The sequence below is a fragment of the Canis lupus genome, chromosome 14, assembly GCF_003254725.2.
Source record: "Canis lupus dingo isolate Sandy chromosome 14, ASM325472v2, whole genome shotgun sequence".
Taxonomy (NCBI): Eukaryota; Metazoa; Chordata; class Mammalia; order Carnivora; family Canidae; genus Canis; species Canis lupus.
This window is the reverse complement of record NC_064256.1, coordinates 34,237,957-34,258,658: the sequence shown is the minus strand read 5'-3', so window position 1 is coordinate 34,258,658 and position 20,702 is coordinate 34,237,957. Positions and strand designations below refer to the sequence as shown.

General features: G+C 35.4%; 1 protein-coding gene across 8 annotated transcripts in view; it reads right to left on the bottom strand.

Moving 5' to 3' along the window:
- Positions 1-20,702, bottom strand: part of ITGB8 (integrin subunit beta 8) — a 111,561-nt gene that overhangs the window by 48,865 nt on the left and 41,994 nt on the right. For 5 of the 8 annotated variants that reach the window (XM_049093691.1, XM_049093694.1, XM_049093690.1 and 2 more), the window contains 2 exons: positions 8,914-8,999; positions 2,577-2,748 (listed from right to left, as the gene is read on the bottom strand). In XM_049093691.1, the coding sequence (XP_048949648.1) occupies positions 2,577-2,748; positions 8,914-8,999 (258 nt within the window). Of the gene's footprint in view, positions 1-2,576; positions 2,749-3,636; positions 3,806-8,913; positions 9,000-20,702 lie in introns of all 8 variants that reach the window. The other 3 variants (XM_049093692.1, XM_025464329.3, XM_049093693.1) reach the window with 2 other exon arrangements.

The window sequence follows — 20,702 nt, the reverse complement described above, 5'->3', positions numbered from 1 at the left end:
ATAATTTTGCTTTATCTTTTCAAAAATATTTATAACTTGTATTTGGTGGGGATTTTTGTTTTGTTTTGTTTTGTTTTTGTTTTGTTTTTGTACTGCTTTTAAATAAAACTTCCAGAAGGATATTAATATACATTAAGAACTGTTCTTCAATTTTGCTTTTGGCAGAATGGACACTAAATTTTACTGTATGATTTTTCAGCATCTGTTGAGATAACAATCTATAATTCTTTTCTTTGGCATTGTTTTCCTTATCACATATGAGTTAATGTAGTGGTTAACTAAAATGTTAAGGATTTGATACTAGGGTTATGCTAACCTTGTACAGATTGAGTAGCTTCTAGGCCTTTTCTAAAACTAATGGAAGAGTTTATGTAGCATAGGGATAATACATTTCCTGATGTTTGGGTGAACATCATTTCTTCCCAAGGAAACATTAAATATCCAATGTGGGTGTTTCTTTTATAATGATCTTGATTTCTTTTATTTTTATTAGGTTTCTTAGGGTTCTCCCTCTTCTTGAGTCAGTATTAGTCACATATGTCTTTCTTAAAATTATCTATATTATCAAGATTTATACATTTTACCGTAAATTTTTATGCATAATATTTTCATAATGTCTTTTTTCCTTAGTATTTGTTTTTGTGGTATAATCTATGTAACTGGGTTATTTTTTCTTCTTTCCTTAATTAGCCTTGACAGCAATTTATCTATTTTATTGGACTTGGTAAAGAACCAACTCTTGGATTTATACATTAATTTCACCTTTTTATTTCTATTTTGCATTTCATTTTTTTTGGTATATTTTTTATTAAATTTTTTTTCTTATGAATTCCTTTCTCTTATTTTTCCTTATGGCTATTCTGTTTTTGTTGTTCTTATATCTTAATTTGGATGCTTAGTTAATTTTTGTTCATTCTTCTTTAATAATAAAAGCATTTATAGATTTTAATTTTCCTGGGAGCCACTTCAAACACATTCCATATATTTTGATGTATGTTGTTGTTATTATTAAATAGTCTATGACTAGAGTTTGATTTATTCTTGGAAACAGACTTTATTTAAGGAAAAACTATTTTAGTTTGTTACTTAATATTTGTTTATCCTCTTGTATTGATTTCAAAATTTATTGTATGATTTACAGAGATAGAGACCTATAAAAAGTTTCACTTTTTGGAATTAAGTTTTCTTGTCTAAGATATGACTAGTATCCAAAAATATTCCATGACCTTTGAAAGTATCATTTTATATATCAAGTGCTATAGACTAAATTGTGTTCCCTCCAAATTTATGTGTTGAAGCCCTAACCCACAATGTAATGGTGTTTGAAGATGGGGCCTTTGGGAGATAAATAGGTCATGAGGGTGGGGGCCTCATGATGAAATTAGTGCCCTTATAAGAAGAAACACCAGCGAGTGTGTGTCTCTCTCCCTCTCCAGCCGCCAAATCAGCCAGCACCTTGATCTCGAACTTTCTCGCTTCCAGGACTGTAAGAAAATAAATTTCTATTGTTTAAGCCACCTATTGTACAGTATTTTGTAATGGCAACAATAGAAGCTAGTGAATGGCATAATCTTATCAATCTATTTACTTTCATTTTTGTGTATCCCTTTCCAGCTGTTGCATGTGTATGTCCACCCTGGGCTGTTTTATATGGTGAAGAGCATAGTTTTAATTGGAAGCTGGGAGTATGCCTAGAGCCAAGAAAGAAATAGACTTTGTTTTTCTGGTAATCTAAGAATCTGGAAGAAATAGCTCTGCTTTGGAATAGGCAAGTCATGTGTCAATAATGATTATTTAAAAATTTAATGACAGGACAAGACCACCCAGAATAAAATAATGAAGACTTGAAGGCAATGGCATACTGCTTAAAACTAAATGCATCTAAATGACTGATGCATACCCGTGTACCTGAAGTTATCTTGCCATGTGTAGTGTACACCCTGGGATTCTCTAGCACTGGAGGAAAATGAATAATTTACAGTGGCCTACTACATGTGACAATCTGTGGAACACAATGTGATAAAATGCAAGTATAAGTGAAGCATAGAAAGAAAAGTATGTGTTAATCTCAGGGGCCATCACAAAGCAGCTCAAGTTAATTATGATAATTATGAATTGTAGTTTTGTGTTTAAAAGTTTATCACAAAGGCTTTAAGGGCTTAGTTTAATTTACAACTCTTACTAATTAATTAATCAACTGATCAAGTCAACAAATACTTATGGAATGCTTGCTATAAGCCAGCACTCTATGAGGCTTTGGAGAAACAGTGGAATAAAACATGTTCTCTTTCTTCCAGAGCTGGCAGTGGAATAGGAACACAATTACACTACAATGTGATCAAGTCTGGAAACACATAATTATAATATAGTGTGGTCAGGTTTGCAGAGACTGTCCGAGGCCACACAGCTAGCTAGCTATAGGCACACAAAAAAAGCAGAATTCTGATTTCTTGATTCTGAGCCCACTGTTATTTTTACTACAATAGTACTGCCTTTCACAAAATATTGAATATGAGCAAATAAAGCTAAATTTAATTTCAAGTCAGAATAATAGTTTTATTTGAAAATCACCAAACCTGGACGCAGCTGGATCAACACTTCTCCTGGTGTCACCTGGGTATTAATTTCATTTTCACTTGGTATTACATGTACAGATGGGTATTCTATTGAATCAGCCGAACAGCCTTTGCTTATTAAGTTGGAAATAATATCACAACGTTCACTCCTTAATCCACCTGAAATGAAATCCTGTGTAAAAGAAGGAAAATCACTGACGTTTTTAGTGCATACCATCTTAGTTATAACCAAAAAAATAAAAAATAAAAAATAACCCACACAGCAAATATTACAAAGAAGCCATCTTCCAGTATTGCACAAATTATGGAACTATTCAAAATAGCTCCATGTTTCCAATAAGAATATGAGTAAAATTATCTTAATGAAGCTTTAATTCCTAAATCTTATTTAAAAAGAAGAAAATTAGTATTAACTGGAGATTTAAACCAAGTACTTATATTGTTAACTGATCACTGTAAAATTATACCAACTTCTTTCTAAATATTTTACATTGGAAAGACTATTTCAAAAGAAAATTTATTCAAAATAGGCCATTCAGTCATTCCAAATATAAGTCTCAGTTCTTAAAGAACCCAGCTGGATGTTTATTGTATAAATCATGTTTGGAATATAGAGCAAGCCCTCAGGAGTCACATGCCTGGCAAGATACTAAAATTTTTTAAAAAGTATATTGGAAGTCTATATTTTTAGACCATAAAATCCCCCAACTTAGACACATAATAGCCTGTAAATAATTTAATAAACTAAGGAAGATGTTCATAACGAGGCTGGGAGATACCAAGACTACAGCTAAAATTCTCCAGATTTTGCAACTAAATCTAGAATTTTTATTACAATTCAGCATTGGTTAGTTGATTGTCATCATTCAATAGCTATACAATAAACTTGAAATTAGTGGAGAAAACTTAAAATTTAATTTATCCTAAGAAAAAAAATAGATACTTTTATTTTTTATGTAACCATTCAGGTTTTTCCAAGAATAGGAAATGTATGGAAAAGTATAGAAATATGTTTTATTATATATAATGTTGGCCTGGACTATTTGGAATATTTGCTTACACATTAGCTGGATATTTGCTCAGTGATCTTCCTGGCAGTGGCTATTTTGATCTGGCATTCAGTCATCCCTCCTTTAGTTCAGCTGATTCAGGGAGTTTGGTTTCCAACTAATCATTCATCCAAAGAATACAGACTGAATACTTACTTAGGGACAGTAGTTTGTTAGGTGCTGAGGATACAGAATAGAATAAGATAGAGTCCACGTCATCAAAAAGTCAACACCCATTGGTGAATTTAGCAATTAAGCAAGTAAAATAATTATTATGGGCATTACATTTAGAGTAAGCACAGAATTTCATAGGTTTATGGAGGAAGAAGGTTATCAAGTTCAATACTAGTTGAATCTTAGATCACGAATTATGAATAGGAACATCCGTAGTACTGGCGAATATTAGATGGGATCGTGGTGGGCAATATAAAAGCATTCATACAAAGATTTTAATTTAATTCCTTTCTTAATATAGAGCAGGTGCAGGAAAACTAAGGACAGTGGGACAAATAAAACAATACACTGCCTGTTTTGTGTTGCTTGAATGCCAAAAAAAAAAAAAAAAAGATTTCTACACTTAAAAAATAATAAAAAAGAACATGCAAGGGATCCCTGGTTGGAGCAGCAGTTTGGTGACTGCCTTTGGCCCAGGGCGCGATCCTGGAGACCCGGGATCGAATCCCATGTCGGGCTCCCGGTGCATGGAGCCTGCTTCTCCCTCTGCCTGTGTCTCTGCCTCTCTCTCTCAATCTCTCTGTGAGTGTGACTATCATAAATAAATTTTAAAAATTACAAAAAAAAGAACATGCAAAGATAGTATGTGGCCCACAAAACTTAAACATTTTTACTTTATGGCCCCTTACAGTACTGATCCTGAACTAGAGTGTGAAGCACACTTATAATATAAAAATAAAAGATAAAGGAGGACATATCCTTTTCTTTCTTTCTTTTTTTTTAAGATTTTTTCAGGATATATCCTTTTCAATCAAGATTTCCAGCTATCATTTGGTTAATGACTTCATGGGCACAGAAGAATTCAATTTGCTTTGCTATTGACCATACACCTAGATTTTTAGCATGAAGTTTAAAATATCCAAAGCCTTGGGATCCCTGGGTGTCTCAGTGGTTTAGCACCTGCCTTCAGCCCAGAGTGTGATCCTGGAGTCTCAGGATGGAGTCCCACATCGGGCTCCCTGCATGGATCCTGCTTCTCCCTCTGCCTGTGTCTCTGCCTCCCTCTCTCTCTCTCTCTCTCTCTCTGTGTGTGTGTGTGTCTCTCTCTCAGGAATAAATAAATAAGATCTTTAAAAAAAATCCAAAGCCTTAATTTCTTGTATTCAAATTTATCCATCTATTGATAAAACTCAGAGGTACTCAATATAAGATTTAGCTTATAAACGGTTTGGAGTTCCTCAAAGAAAGGAGGCATATAATGCGATAATATGTATCACTTTCCTTCAGAAATCTCCAGGCTAGATGGGAGATCCTCCTGTCCTGGAGCTTAAGGAATATTGAGGATGCAAGAGGTTTGGAACCTCTATGCTCATTCATGCCTCACATGATAGGCCACAGACAAAGGGCCATGTGCATTTTAAGATGTAAGAACCCGGACTTCAAATCAAGAAAGAAATAAAGTACAAATAATTATGATTTTCTTTTTCAGCTAGGGATTTTATTCGTGTATACAGAAATGGAAAGAAAGGAATATAGTTAATTCACTGCAACTATACATCACACTATGCCATTTGACCTTTAAATGTCAAATAATTTTGCTGAAATAGGCAAAAGTCTCAATTATTTTGCAATGTCTGAATCAGCATGGCTGTTTTTACTCCACTGTAAAAACTGAGTTAGAAAAATACTGCCAATTTGACAATTAGGTTTGAGAAGGAAAGAAAAGACCGTGACATCAAAATAAAGAATGGAATGCTGCCCCTACGCACTGTGGCCTACTTTCCACTTTGTATAAAAGAAAAGAATTTGAAACCACACCCTTTTAATTTGTGGTGTTTTGTGTCACTTTAATTTCTTCTAATTCTCATGTTTTATTTTTTCTGTAAGAAATACACAAGCAAAATCATGCTCCAGCTGTCTGCATCTCAAGCCTATTTGTAAATGAAAAAACCCAGGTTGAAGTTACCCCAGGTGGCTTTTCATCAGTTGTTACTTTTATCCATTCAATATAATTATCTGGGGAAAAAAATAGGAAAAGTTTTTTCTTCTCATTTCTGAGTCTTTCTGATTTCCAAATACGGCAATCTGCACAGAAATGAAACAACTCTATCATCTTCCTTTTGACAGTGAATGCCCTTTGTGTTGCATTTTAGTATAATTATGTTCGAAGGCTGCCCTCTAAACTTCTGGCTATGTAACCACAATCCGTGGTTGGCACAGCAGGCAAGAAAGAAAGAGAATTCTTCAACTCATCAAGATTTTTACATTTGTTAAAAAGATTGAGGCATTAAGCTAGGTAATATTGATAAGATCCCTTCTAATTATTTTCCAATTATTTTTATGTAACATGGAGAGAAAGAGAAAGCAAAACATATAGAATGATGGATTAACATGCTATACAACAAGAATGTAGGTAAATTGAATATGCCCTGTCCAGATTTTCTAGTGATGTTTTACTTTTGATCAGCTTTGAAAATTGTACAAACCACACTTAATTTCTTACCGTTTATCTATTCTAATCATGAACAGGAAGAAAAATGCCTTTCCCCGTTCCTCTACTCTCATTGGTTAAGAAATAAAAGACATCAGTTTCATATGTGTCTAATGGTGGGTAATCTTTCAAAATTAACCATTATAGTCTTCTTCTTGACAATGTCAAGTCAGCCTGCATGGAGTGGACAGCTCCTGTTAATGATATGGCTAATGGCTGAGTCTGGTTGCTTTCTCTTGGGTTGTATTCTTAATAATACAATCTTGTTGGTTTCCTAACCCAAATGAGTTGTTCTGGAGTCTCAAGTTCTTATAGTAACAACTCCCGTTTCTTAAGCAATGCCTGGGTCAAATGCTTCTTGATACTGTTTCATTTAATCTTCACAACAGTGTGTTATAGGTACAATTATTATTTCCTAGGGAAGACTGAGGTTCAGAGCAGTTAGAGTAACATGCCCAAGTTAATACAATTAGAAACTGATGGCCTTGGGATTTGAATCCAAGCTGATCTCATTTCAGAACCTGCTTTTTTGATACATGAATTAGAAGACCGTTTACTACATAGAAGAATATTTTGGGACATAGACAGCCAGCTGGTTTCCAAATGTTTCCCAAGATCCTCTATTGAAACATCTGACCAACAGCAGACACAGGTTTGCCTCCTCTGCTCTGGCAGCCACCTGACATTTCCTTTTGCATTACCTCCTTCCGTTTGGCCACCAATTTCTATAACTACTCAAAATCCTTCCTCTTGTGGCAGGACTGACATTTGCTATGCCTATAACTGTGCCTCTCCAGATTTTCTGTGCTAGCAGCAGTATCAGATAAAGGGGTCCCTCTGGAACTTGGCTTTCTATATGGCTGGGATGTTACATTTGGCTGACAACTGGGTTCCTTAACCATCTTTTGAAAGTCCCTCTAAACTCTACTCACTAAAGTTCTTAGCAGCTGATATCCAGTTGACATAAACTTCATGGCTCTAAGGATCGTCTTTAGTAAAAATCTAAAATGGAATATTGGCCTAGGATCAGGAAATATCAAGCTCTGAAACATTCTTGACAAGAAAACCTAGAAGTAAACTCCAAACTCAGGGTTATGAAGATGAGGAAGGGAGGCTCAAAGGATAGAATGAATTCTGTCTGGTCATTTGGCTCATAGGTGGTGATGGGAATAGAAACTCTGGAATTGTCCTCTCTCTGACATTGCCTGGTTCCATAGGTTCTGGTGAAGCACTGCCTAGTTTTGAGTGACATCTGATTTTCTCAATGGTAACACCAGAGTATATCCAAGAAGGCTTTGGGTTGTCAATAGGAGGTACACTTATTTTCAGACATGGCTACTATTTTGTGAACCCTTCCCCTCCCTCTTTCCTGACTTGCTTTAGAAGAAAGTAATGTCCACCATCCTTTGCTACTTTTCAGCTTTCTTCTTCCTCCTGGAAAATGCATAATGGCAAGCAGGAGAGGTTGGAAAGACAATGGTAGGTGCAGTTTTTGAGTGAAATCAGAGGAGGCAAAAGCTAGAGATTTATCTTCATGTCAAGCAAAAGGCCATAAAAGATCTATTTTTCCAATTCAGAAGAGTTACATAAACAAATATAAAATTACCTATGTAATTTTACAAAAGAAACCTCAGATTAGTAGATGGCTTCTTCATTACAACTTACTACATAAGGTAGTTCTGGTTGAACATTACCAACAAAATAAAAAATTTATAAAACAACTTTATAGCCAAGAAAGAAAGAATATATTATAATTATTTTACTATGAACTTTGTTATTGGGGTATATTTCTCTTGTTAGAATATAAAAACACTAATTTTGAACAATAAACTATTTCTGAATTATTCTTTATTCCATGGAATTTAAATGTACACAGTATTGCATGAATAAGGTCACATGTCAAAGGAAAAGCATCCCATTTTTCATAAGTAACCGACGAATTGAGGTACAATGTTGTAATGTTATAAAATGGAGTAAATAACTTATCTCTAAGTATTTCAAATAAAAACAAATGAAACAGACCAATAAACTAACTTTCTTTGTTTTAATAAGCAAGTACAAGACTATGATCCAACTTGGATATATAACCTACTGCCCCAGGCTGCAACAAGAATTTCACACAAAGCCTACTGACCTATCAAAAGTCACTTTCTGTGTTTGCCAATTCTCTCTATACAACAGATGGAAAACATAAAATGGTTTGCACTTTATTTCAAAATTACCATAATTTTCCTAATGAAAAGGTTATTCTTCATTTTATATTAAGCCAGATATGCTGTTTCCAAGCATAAAACCAAATAAAATTTTCCTGATGCTCAGCAGTATCTTTCTTTCCTTTCCTTTCTTTACCTTCAAGGCACAAAATATTAGGGCAATGAAATCATGGCTACAGAGAAGGTCAACCATGAGGAACAGAGAAAAAAGCAAAAAAGAGAGAAGAGAAGGAAAGGGAAGGAAATGGAGGCAAGGAAAGAAGGTAGACAAGGAAAGACAAGGAGAGAAAGAAAGAAAGAGGAAAGAAAGAAAAGAAAGAAAGAAAGAAAGAGAAGGAAAGAAAGAAAGAAAGAAAGAAAGAAAGAAAGAAGAAAGAGAAAGAAAGAAAAAAAGAAAGAAAAAGGCACACCTCTTGAGCACACCATCCACATTCCGGACCCAGCGCAAGGCATTTGGTGCAGGATGCTGCATTTGAAGATGTACATCTATTGTCTTCTGTAATGGAGGATAAAATGAGGTGTTACTCTCATACTAGGGAGTATATACAATTCTAGACCAAAATGTATTTTGAAAACTGAAATAAGCTGATCAATAGTTTTAAGTACACAACATTAAAAAATACATAATTTCTTTGGGCGGAGATAAGGTTAACTGCATTACAATGAACAGATACAACATTTCCTGGATAGTTACTGGTTTTATAACTTTGGGAGAAAGGGTGATGAAATGTGATTTTAGTGAGATTTGGAATTTGGCTTGGATTCTACTCCAAGAGTAAAAGACACTCCACATTTCTTAGTGTGCTGAAGTTTCACTGTATTTCATATTATCTGAACTAATGAGGTGTTTTTGAATATAGAATTTTTCCTGTAAAAATAATCATATACAGACTGAACAGGTCAATCCATATTGGGTCATAGTGAATGAACTTTCTAAAAAATGATCTTGATTTCTTGAGAAATTATAACACACAGAGTAACTTGGGAATTCTGATTTTCTTAATATTGATTATTTTGCCTTGATGGATATAAGAATCAAATATAACAGTTTGAGTCAACATTTTAGACATAAAGTAGTTAAAATGGATGAATTTTTTTAGTTTACCCAATTTAGTTTTCCTAATAAGTTTTTTACCCAATTACATTTCTAATTGGGTAAACTAATTTTAACCAATTTAAGATTGCTTTAAGATCATGACCAACTCACTTTTCCATAGATTCTCACACTTAGCTGTGACATTTTAGTAACATAGCTGTGCCTGGAAACTATTTACCTTTATCTCTAGCCACTAACTACTTATATCATTATGAGGAAACTCTTCATTATGAACTTAAACACATAAAATACAATAAAGAATGAAACATAAATTGTTTTCTCCTGAGTTTTTAGTGGAGTTTCTCCTGAGTTTTTAGTCCATCCTTTACTATGAAACATCACAAAAAGACTGGAAATCACAGCATTCTATTCATCTCACTCACAGGCATACAGTAAATAAAAGGCTGTAAGTAGTTCACAGTCCTGGTATAGAGAGAACTGTATTGCTTGCTTAAACAATAAAATACAGTATGATAAGTGAACCAGAGATAGAGATCACCAAGGCACTATGGGAACACAGTGAGGGGCTTCTCCTTCTGCTTTAGAAAGAAGGACGGGGGTGGGGGGAAGAGGGTATATTTAAGGATGATCTCTAGAGGCAGTGATATCTAGTATATCTCTTTGCCATTTCATTTTGTTTCTTCTGATTTGTATTTATCTTTTAAAAAAAATATAATGGGGGCACCTGAGTGGCTCAGTCAGTTAAGCATCTGCCTCCAGCTCAGGTTATGATCCCAGGGTCTTGGGATCGAGCCCCACATCAGGCTTCCTGTTCAGTGGGGAGTCTGCTTCTCCCTCTCCCTCTGCCTATCACTCTCCCTGCTTGTTCTCCGCCCCCCGACACCGTCAAATAAATAAGATCTTAAAAAAAAAAAAAAGAAAAAGAAAAAATATAATGAATGAGGCATGAGAGGACTATGTGTGTTTGTATGTGTATACAATCACATGAGGACATGGTAATTTGAAAGGGGATCAAGTCCACAAAATCTCTAGCTGTCCCCATCCAATCAGTTTTTCTTTTTCTTCTCTTTCAACTTGCTCCAACATTCTAGAATACACAGTTAAAACAGCTCTGACCTGAGGGTGGCAAGGGATGGACTTTGGCAGTGGGAGAGAGAAAAGGGAACTATAGGAGATTAAGTATAGCATAAAGGTACTAATTGGGGTGGTAGTGAGCACCCTTCCCTGTATTTCCCCAGACAACCAACAAGTTAACCCAAAACCATTCCTCCTTAACTCTTAACAGTTGTTCTATTATCTCCTCTCTGTGTTCCCTTGCAGCCTTTGTCCTTGGCTTTATATCAGCTTTTAATACACAGTATACAAAACTTTACTGATTTGTTCAAACCTGGCCTAGACTTCCAAGGACTAAAAATAACTATTGCTTTTAGGCTGCCTTTACTACAAGTGTGGCCACCTGACTATGAAAACTCCATAGCCTAAAATCCTTCCAGCTAGCTTAGCTTACCAAACTATATAAAAGGTGCTTATTTCTCAGGTATTGAGAGGAGAGAGTGACCTTTTTAGTTTTGTTCTCAGAAAGAAATCAAGCACATTTGCAGACCTAACTTGGCTTTTAACAACTCTTAAACTTGACCTGACTGGAACGTGGAATTAAGTCTATTTCAGTTTAGACTTAACTAACTCTTTCACTCAGTAGGTAGGATGTTGGTACTGGCAGTTAAGATTGCACTCTCTTGAAAGGGAAGCTACAGCTTCTATGACTGTGTGTTTGTTACTACTAGTTGTCTGTGTCCTAAGTTAACCCAGATTCAAGGTCAGTCCATCTCCCCCCGCCCCTTTTTTTAAGATTTTATTTATTTATTCATGAGAGACAGAGAGAGAGAGAGAGAGAGAGAGGCAGAGACACAGGCAGAGGGAGAAGCAGGCTCCATGCAAGGAGCCCAATGTGGGACTCGATCCTGTGACTCCACAATCACACCCTGAACCAAAGGCAAGACACCCAACTGCTGAGCCATCCAGGTGTCCCGGTCAATCCATCTCCTACTTCCAAGACACAAATGATAAATAACGAGTTTACAAATCTGTTTTCTTTATAATCTGCCTTCCAACCATTTGTTTTAAAAAGTTCTAGTGCCAACTTCTGTTCTCAGATTTCAGATACCTAAGAATGATGACCAAGAGGAATAGAAACTTTGGTCCTGTCATACTTACGAGGTTCCAGGGCTGACATTTCTCAGTCTACATAATTATAGGAAAAATGATCCCCTAAATGGATATGGAGGAAGCAGGCCTTATGATTCTGCAGAACTGGAGGAAGGCCATAAATCGAACTCCATGGGAATAGTGTCAAATGTTACTGCTGGAGAGTGTCATGGTTAGATTTTACAGAAAACAAACCAGATACACTTTGGTATGTAGCATCTTAAGGGTTTTTCTTTTTAATTTTAAACACACATTAAGTAAATACCAAACATGCAAATATCACACCAATTAGAACAGTTCTTTACACTGAATGGTATGCTACTATGGAGGTTGTTAGTCAATATGTGCTGAAGGGATGTGTGTATGTGTGTGCCTGTGTCTGTCTGTCAGCCAGACCTTCCTGTGTAAAGAGAAATCTTTACACTGAACACACATCAATCAATGTGTGAGTGCTATTTACAGACATGGGCAGTTTGTCATGAGCCTCTAAGTTGACTTTGTTCATTGGCTGCCCCATCCCTCATGCAGCATCATAGGAGGCTGCTTTCCAATGATGCTTTCATAACAGCCTCAGCACTGACATCTCATTAGAGGGGGTGCCTGAGTGCTTCTTCTTACCACTCTATGAGAGTGGTAGCTTCTTGTCCAGCTGTTTGTTCAGTGATGTGGTATAGCACTGTAATCTTTATGTTCTAGCCTTGTGTTTTTATTAAGGATACTTTTTTATGGGGACACCTGGATGACTCAATGGTTGAGCATCTGCCTTTGGCTCAGAGCGTGATACGGGAGTCCTGGAATAGAGTCCCACATTAGGTTTCCTGCATGGAGCCCGCATCTCCCTCTGCCTGTGTCTCTGCCTCTCTGTGTGTCTCTCATGAATAAATAAATAAAATCTTTAAAGTTTAAAAACTGATATTTTTTATGGATCTTAATGGAAATTAGGAAAGATAGTGGAAGCAGAATCATTTTAAACCATGTATCTTCAGAACACTCTTGTTCTCATCTGCTTCTTATTGCTGCTCACAAATCCCATGTCATTAAAAAATGTGCTACCAAGACAGAAATTAGTAAAAGATTTAAGGTCATTTAAGTGTGTACATACATTCTGAAAAATTCTATTCCTTGATCTATGAGCATGGGCTGAGATTTGTACTTTTACTCCCGTTACAACTGGAGGTAATAGATATGATGAGGTAGCATTGCTAAATAGTTACTAGAAATAAAGTTCCAAATTTCCACAGCATTGTTACTTAATAGCAATATGTTCTTAGGCTAGTTACCTAAATTTTCTGAGGCTCCATTTCTTCCATGGTAACATAGGGCTAACTATACCTAGATCAAAATACTGATAATGAAATGAAATGAGCAAGCATAAGCATGACAAAGATAGTACTTAGGGTATAGTAGACACTCAGCACGGGGACTATTGTAACTTATTTCTAATTAATATTATAAAAATGTATATGTATATACATACACGTGTATAGATGTATACATATATTGTGTGTATAGATCTAGCTTCAAAAAAGGGGGGAGGTGTTGTGTCTTTGTTGTAAATATAATTAGTTGTCTTTAAGATAAAAGTCCCTTGAATTATAAACACAGAGTTTTAAAAATATAGCTAATATATAAAAATAACTATTAAATAAAAAGATACAACTTTTACCTTGGTTATTTCAAAATGACTCTTGAAAGCCAGTTTAGTCAAATATACACACATCAGTCCAATCTGTTACAAATACAATTTTGGTATGATTGTAATTGGTTACTGAAAATCTCTTACAACATCTTCATTTTGTTCACATTTTTCAAAGTGTACCTTGACTTAATCTGAATATTTTTCTAATTATTTCCCAGAATTAAATGTTTCTGACGCATGTAAAATGACCTTTATAACAGTCTGTCATAAAGTATAATAAATATCCATCATCAACAGGATAAAGTACACAAAAATCAGGAAACTACATATTTGTGACCGTCACTTAGATATTCTTTTAGATGATTTATTCATATTATTTTGAGAATGCTTAATCTATAGAAGTAAGAAGAGAAAGAAAATGGACCAAAAAAAAAAAAAAAACTAAAAAAGCCCATAAGTTTCAATGTTTAGATTGAGATCTTTTCATAAGTCAGGTAATCAAATAAAGTGACAGGTTTAGCAAAATTTCTAATGTTTTTCTGCTCTAAAGTCTACCACGAAATTCCAACAAAATTTAAAGGATGCCCAAAGCTATCTATAAGAAGGAGCAATTAAAACTGATAAAAGATTGTAGTCCTTGGTATTCAGAATCAATCATTCTAGATTCTCCTGTTAGAACGAGACAGAATGATTTGTGAAATGCAGAAATGCATTTTTTTCAGCCAGTATCCTTCCTTAATTGCATTTACTATACAAATTAAACTTGGATAATTATATAAAGCCACTTCCTTAACAAAAAAATAAACACTGTTACAATGAATACATACTCTACTTTGATAATAGTCACAACCAGACAAATTGAGCAAACAATAAGGTTTGGAGTAGAACTTTGGATTTTCCTTGTTCTAGATGTATATTGCAGTCATGTAATTGTTACAGATATATTTTACAGATATCTTTAGTTTTACAGATACCTTTAAAATACATTACTTGATTACTGAAAGCTCTATTTTGCACACTTAGCATGCTATCATTTGATCTAAAAATAAAACCAAAGCAATAGATTTCTGTTCTAATCACTTGCTAGTTATTCCAAGTTTTTTTAAAGATTTTATTTACTTATTCATGAGAGACACAGAGAGAGGTAGAGACATGGGCAGAGGGAGAAGTAGGCTCCCTGTGGGGAGCCTATGTGGACTCAATCCCAGGATCCTGGGATTATGAACTGAGCCAACTCAACCACTGAGCCACCCAGGTGCCCCTTATTCCAAGTTTTGATTGAGAAGCTATTCCCGGGGATCCCTCGGTGGCTCAGCGGTTCGGAGCCTGCCTTTGGCTCAGGGCACGATCCTACAGTCCCGGGATCGAGTCCCACATCAGGCTCCTTGCACAGAGTCTGCTTCTCCCTCTGCCTGTGTCTCTGCCTCTCTCTCTATGTCTATCATGAATAAATAAAAAAACCTTTGAAAAAAAAAAAAAAAGAGAAGCTATTCCCTAAAGGTGCCTACAAATATATAGAGACAGAAGAGGTGGTTAGGACTACTATGAAAATCAGGCATAGGAAACAAAACCAAAGTCAGTTAAATTTTGAGATTAGGTAAAGGGGCAAGGGAAAAAACGTGGAAGCATGGGAAACTCTTTGGAAAAGGTAGATCTGAGCAGGGAAGCTCTGAAGAGCTAGAGATGTATAATGAGGAAGCTAGTGACTGAGGGGGTATAACAAAACAGAGGGAGCAAGGAAATAATATAATTAATTACTTGTATTATTCTTTTTCTCTGGTTTTTTCCTTGGACTTCATATAAACATAAACAAAACCACATTCTTTATTTATTAATATTTTACATTTGCTCTTTAACTTAGCACTTACTCTATGCAACATAATTTTACTGTAAAATTAGACAAGGCAGCAGATATTATTAAAGGAATTAAAATAATGTATCTGTGCCAAACTTCAGCATACTAAAATAATTTTTATGCAACAAATGCATATTTCAACTGTGCTCACATAGAATTAGTTGAAAAAGAAACTTTAATATCTTCAGTTTGCTACTAAACTAATAGTTCAGGAAATACTACTCTTCTAGCAGCAACACCCAACCGAGAGTATTTTTCTCTCCTTTGCCTTTACCATATTGTTTCAAACTTGTAGCAAATAAGCATGCAGGCAGTGGAAATGAAAATGAGTATCTCTATGGGAAAAAACAGTTTGTCTAATAATTTTGGCTCTACTTGCACTTGAAAAAACCTACATCCATATTTATGTTTGGTCAAAAACAGCTTGGATTCCTTTCTTTCTTGTCTTCTCTGTTAGCTGTTCCGGTGATGAGGGTTGATAGTCTAAGTATATTTGGAGGAAAAGGCAGCGGTATGATAATGTTCAATGCTTATATGGAAACTCAAAAGAAAGGGTGAGGAAATGAAGACATTATAAGAAAGACAAATAATTGTCTTAGCTACCCAAAGAAAGAACCTGAGATAGAGATTGTTGGTGGCAACAATCTATTGAGAAGGGAAGTGAGGAAAGGTCAGCAAAGACAGGGTGCAAAGATACTGTTGGAGTCAAATTCTGGTCTCAACTGATTCTACCCAGAACTCAGAACACAAATGATGCCACAAAGCTTTTCCACTTTGAGGCAAAGTGGGAGCCTGGCTTTTATACCCTCCCATCATTTACTGAGGGCAGCACAGAGAGGGCTGGGGGTTGGGGTGGGTTAACCTCTACATATTACTCAGCAATATGGCTCCCTTTGATGGAGGCCATTTTTCTGAAAATGAGGTAGCTGTGAGTCATTAATGGCCAGAACTCAGAGCAACTGGGGATGGTGCACCAGCACTATAAAAGGATGTCTAGCTTAGTAGCAGCATCTTGAGCCCTGAGGGAATCTTTCTCATGAAAGCCAATGCTAACAATGGCAGAGGTAAAGAGCGCCTGGCCCCTCACAACACCATGTAGTTGCTGCCCCCATTCTGGGTTGAGTCTCAGAAATCTTTTTTTTTTTTCTTTTTAAGTTCTCTATACCCAACACGGGGCTTGAGCTTACAATCCAGAGATCAAGAGTTGCATGCTCCTACTGACTGAGCCAGCCAGGTGCCCCATTCAGAACTGTTTCTGATGTAAGAGGAAAATTTACATGAGTTTTGAAAGATAGTAAAAGAAAGACTTGAGCAGGATTAATGCAAATGCTTTATGTTAAGCATAACATTACATGACACAGACCATCCACTCTTAAGAGACATATTTTGTTTTTCCTTGGAAAAAATAAGACTACTAAGCTGGCAGTTCCTGGAGGACAGATACTTATATATATTTTCTTTTTAAACCCAGTATCCAAGTCTAAAAAAAGTCTTCAGGGAACCTGGGTGGTTCAGCGGTTGAGCATCTACCTTGAGCTCAGGTTGTGATCCTGGGGTCCTGGGATCAAGTCCTGCATCGGGCTTCCTGTGGGGAGCCTGCTTCTCCCTCTGCCTGTGTCTCTGCCTCTCTGTGTCTCTCATGAAAAAATAAATAAAATCTTAAAAATAAAAAATAAATAAATTTTAAAAATAAAAATATTTATTTCTAAAACCAATTTATTGCAAAAGGCAATACATATAATTATGCTTACTGGATGAACATATCTTGATGTTTTGAAGTGTAAAAAAAAAAACCCAAAATATAGGGACAAATTTCTTTACATTTGGTCTTCTGATAGTGTATAGTTCTGCTGATTTATTTTATGGCAGGGTAATTTTTTTCTAAAGAACCCTGGATATGTGATGGAAATGATATTGAATTGATATAGCACTTTTTAACGCTATCATTAATGGATGCAAAACCACCAAATTCACCTATTGTTTTCTTATTGCATAGATCTATATCAGATTTCAATTCAGCTAATGTTCTTTTCCCCTATAAGGCTGAGTAGTTTTTTTTTTCTTTTTTTTTTTTTACTGAGCAGAATTTTCTTATAAGGCTGATGTTATGAAATAGCACTAATCTTTTCTTTTCATCAACTAGGTTATTAGGTTTTTATTATGTGTAATCTTTACATTTCAGGGACAAGTTTCAACCTCCCTTGCTACAAATAAAAAATTCATGTGAGTCCAATAGGGTTTTAGGCTAGCATAAAGATTTTTAGAGAACAAAAGCGGGAGAAAAACCACTTTCAATGCTGGGCAGGTTAAGAAATGTTAGGGCAATGCTACACATTCCATTTGTCTGCCCTGCCCTATTTGGGGCAATCCCAACATGAGTCAGAATTTAAAGTGAGCTGGGATGGCATAAATCAAAACTAGTTCATGATGGAATTTACAAGAAGAACCATTGTAAAGCCACTGATGACATTCATTTGTGTTGAAATGGGCCATCACAAGAAGGCTGGTCTGGTGAGGTCATATCACAACCTTTCATTGTGATTCATTTACACACACTTTAGTCAATGTAGCTTTGAAAAAATTCTGATTGCAGCATACAATGGACGATTATATAAACCATGCTGTATCAGCTGTATCAGAACACTTTTTAACTTGAAAGAGGGCACTATTAACTACACTGGTGCAAGGTATAAATTAGAACTCAGGTAAACTGAGGTCTAAGGTCACCCTAAATGCACATTAGTTTGGTGGTACAGAACAAGAAATCAAATAAACAAGGCAATCCATGCTAAGGTGATAAATAGGAAAGGTCAGGAAAGGGAAAGGGAATGCCCTGAGTTAGTGATGAAGGAATCTCTTCACATGAAGGAGGGCCTGACAGGTTTTGAAGGACAGGTACGACGCAGACATCTGGTTGAAAAATTTGTGATGGTTTTTAGATTTTATATATAATATGTTTATGTATATTTGATATTTTATGTATTTTGACATATATTCTTAAATGTGGGAAGATGAAAGAGTATAAAGAATACTTGAGTGCATTTGAGAATGACTTTGCAGTTCATATTATTTTCTAGACAGTGAAATTTCTCTTGGTGGGCCAAGCAGATTTTCAATTTGTAACAAAAATTGTTCCTAAAGACAATCAAATTCAGTTTGCAACTGAAAGCACCTGAGCACATCAGTTTGTCTTCTGACATTTACTCATCTGGGGGAAATTTGTGAGGAAGTGAGAGGAAACTAAGGGAGAAAGATGGGGTCAAAGCACAGAATCTCCCAGGATAGCTTTCCTTCTTCAGATTTGGAACTTCAACAAGGATCAAAATCTCAAGATTCAGGGAGGGCTCCAGAGGCCCCTCTGAGGCAAATTCTGGTTAAAGCTGCATTTGTCTAACTTGGAAAAGCAATATTAGTCATGTGCTTTGTGTCTTGTTTTAACTGGAACTATTCCATACATTCCAACTGTCCTGTTTATGAGGCACACTCCCTTTTTATAAAAGCCAAAATATTCACCGGTTTCCCACTCTGTTCCTCTAAATAATGTTTTTAATCTAACATACTAGAGTTCCAGGGGCTCTTCCTATTTTCCTCTCCAACTCTTGGCAGGTATGAATTTCCTTTCTCCCACTTAAAAAAAAAAATATATCACACTGCTATTCACGTCAAAACCTCAAATGCCATAGTTAAGGATGTAAAAGAAATGCCCCAGGATAGTAGGAATGCATTTTCTACATTATGTTTTTTAAATCTGAAGTCACATTGCAGGTGTGTACTTGATTAGAGAAACAAAGAAACTCTTTATATTATAAAGAATTTTGTTCTAATTAAAAAAGTAAATTAGAATCCAAAATGAATTTTAGTTTATTTAGCATTTGGCTTTCCTGCAATTACACTTCAAAAACCAGAAAGGTATTTGTATTTTACTCTGCAACTTGAAAAAGCAAACCTATATATACAATAGGGTTAGGGAAAATGAAAAACAATAAATATTTATTAAATGATTACTTTGTTTTAGGTCCTCTACTAAGCACTTTATATGTATTATTTCATTGAGACTTTTAAAAAATCCTATAAGGAAAGGATGCCCATCTATAAAGATGGGGAACTATAGTTTAGGGAAAGTCTGTCTCATTCTAAAGTCACACATTTAGTGAGTAGAGAGAGCAGGTTTGAACCTAGTTCTGAGTACAGAGCCTTTTCTTTTAAATGATGTCCTATATGGAATAGAGAATAACATAAAGACAATTAAGCCAAACTCTTGCTATTAAACTATTATTAGTCTTAAGTAATGACTCAATAATAATTCCCATGTACCTCAATTTTTTTCATATAAATAGTATGTCATTGCTTTTCCTATTATCAGTCCCACTCTTGGGAGGTGGGTGTTAGATTCTCAGCAGTATTATTTTCTGTGTCAGTGCCAAAGACCTCCCTAAATACTACAGTGCCCTTTACAAAATTCATTTTATTTGCATGCACAAGGAAACTTTGAGTTTTAACACTGAAGCTCCAGCCTGAACATCTCACTGAGTGCTGAGTGCCTAAATTACATTGGTTGGCACTTTTTCAGCATAAGGGAGAACTTATCCTTTTACAACTGTGTTTCCCCAGCCTCTTGCCAGGGGACAGCTCTGGGCTGCATGCTAATTAGGCAGAAGCACTTGAAATGGTGTTTGCAGTTGCTATTTCCATTTGTGAATTTCCAGTTCTGTCCTGGAAGCCAAATCTGGAACAGGGAAGCAGGCATCTTGTTCTTCTCCATAACTGCCTATTCTTTGACCTTGGCTTGATAATAACTTTGCTGGGGTTTTGCTTCCTGGCTGATGAAGCAAAGAAAATGCTCCTCCTTTTTATGTGCTCTAAAAACACTTTAAAATGAAGAGTCTGAGTTAAAAGGACATGATTGGTGGAGAACATTTGCTTTATACCATGCACAGTTCTATTAATTTATGGGAATATTTTAAGATACAATTTATAATATGGAAGATTTATTTTAAAAGGCTCACTAAGCCCTATATGTTAGGTATATCCAGTTGCCCACCAGTTGCCTGGTAATGCAGAACCATTCACTGTTTTAACACTGTTAACTAGGAGGCACAAGCAAGCTTTTTGAAGGATAAAAATGTTCTTTATCTTGATTGTAGTAGTAGTTCCACAAGCCTATACATCTGTCAAAACGCACTAATTGATACGTTAAAGAGACGTGGTTTGTTAATGTAATTATTATTACATATTATTACATATTAATGCAAATTATATCATATATTTTATTAAAATGAGCTTTGTAAACTAACGTGGAGTATTTTTTGTTAGCTAAAGGACAGTTGGTGCACAGTGAGGAAATATATTTCTCTCTTGATAGTATATACAAAAATATTAAATTACTTCAGTGGTTTTTAAAAAGTAAGCCAATGACACATTAATAAATCCTTTGACTTACAGA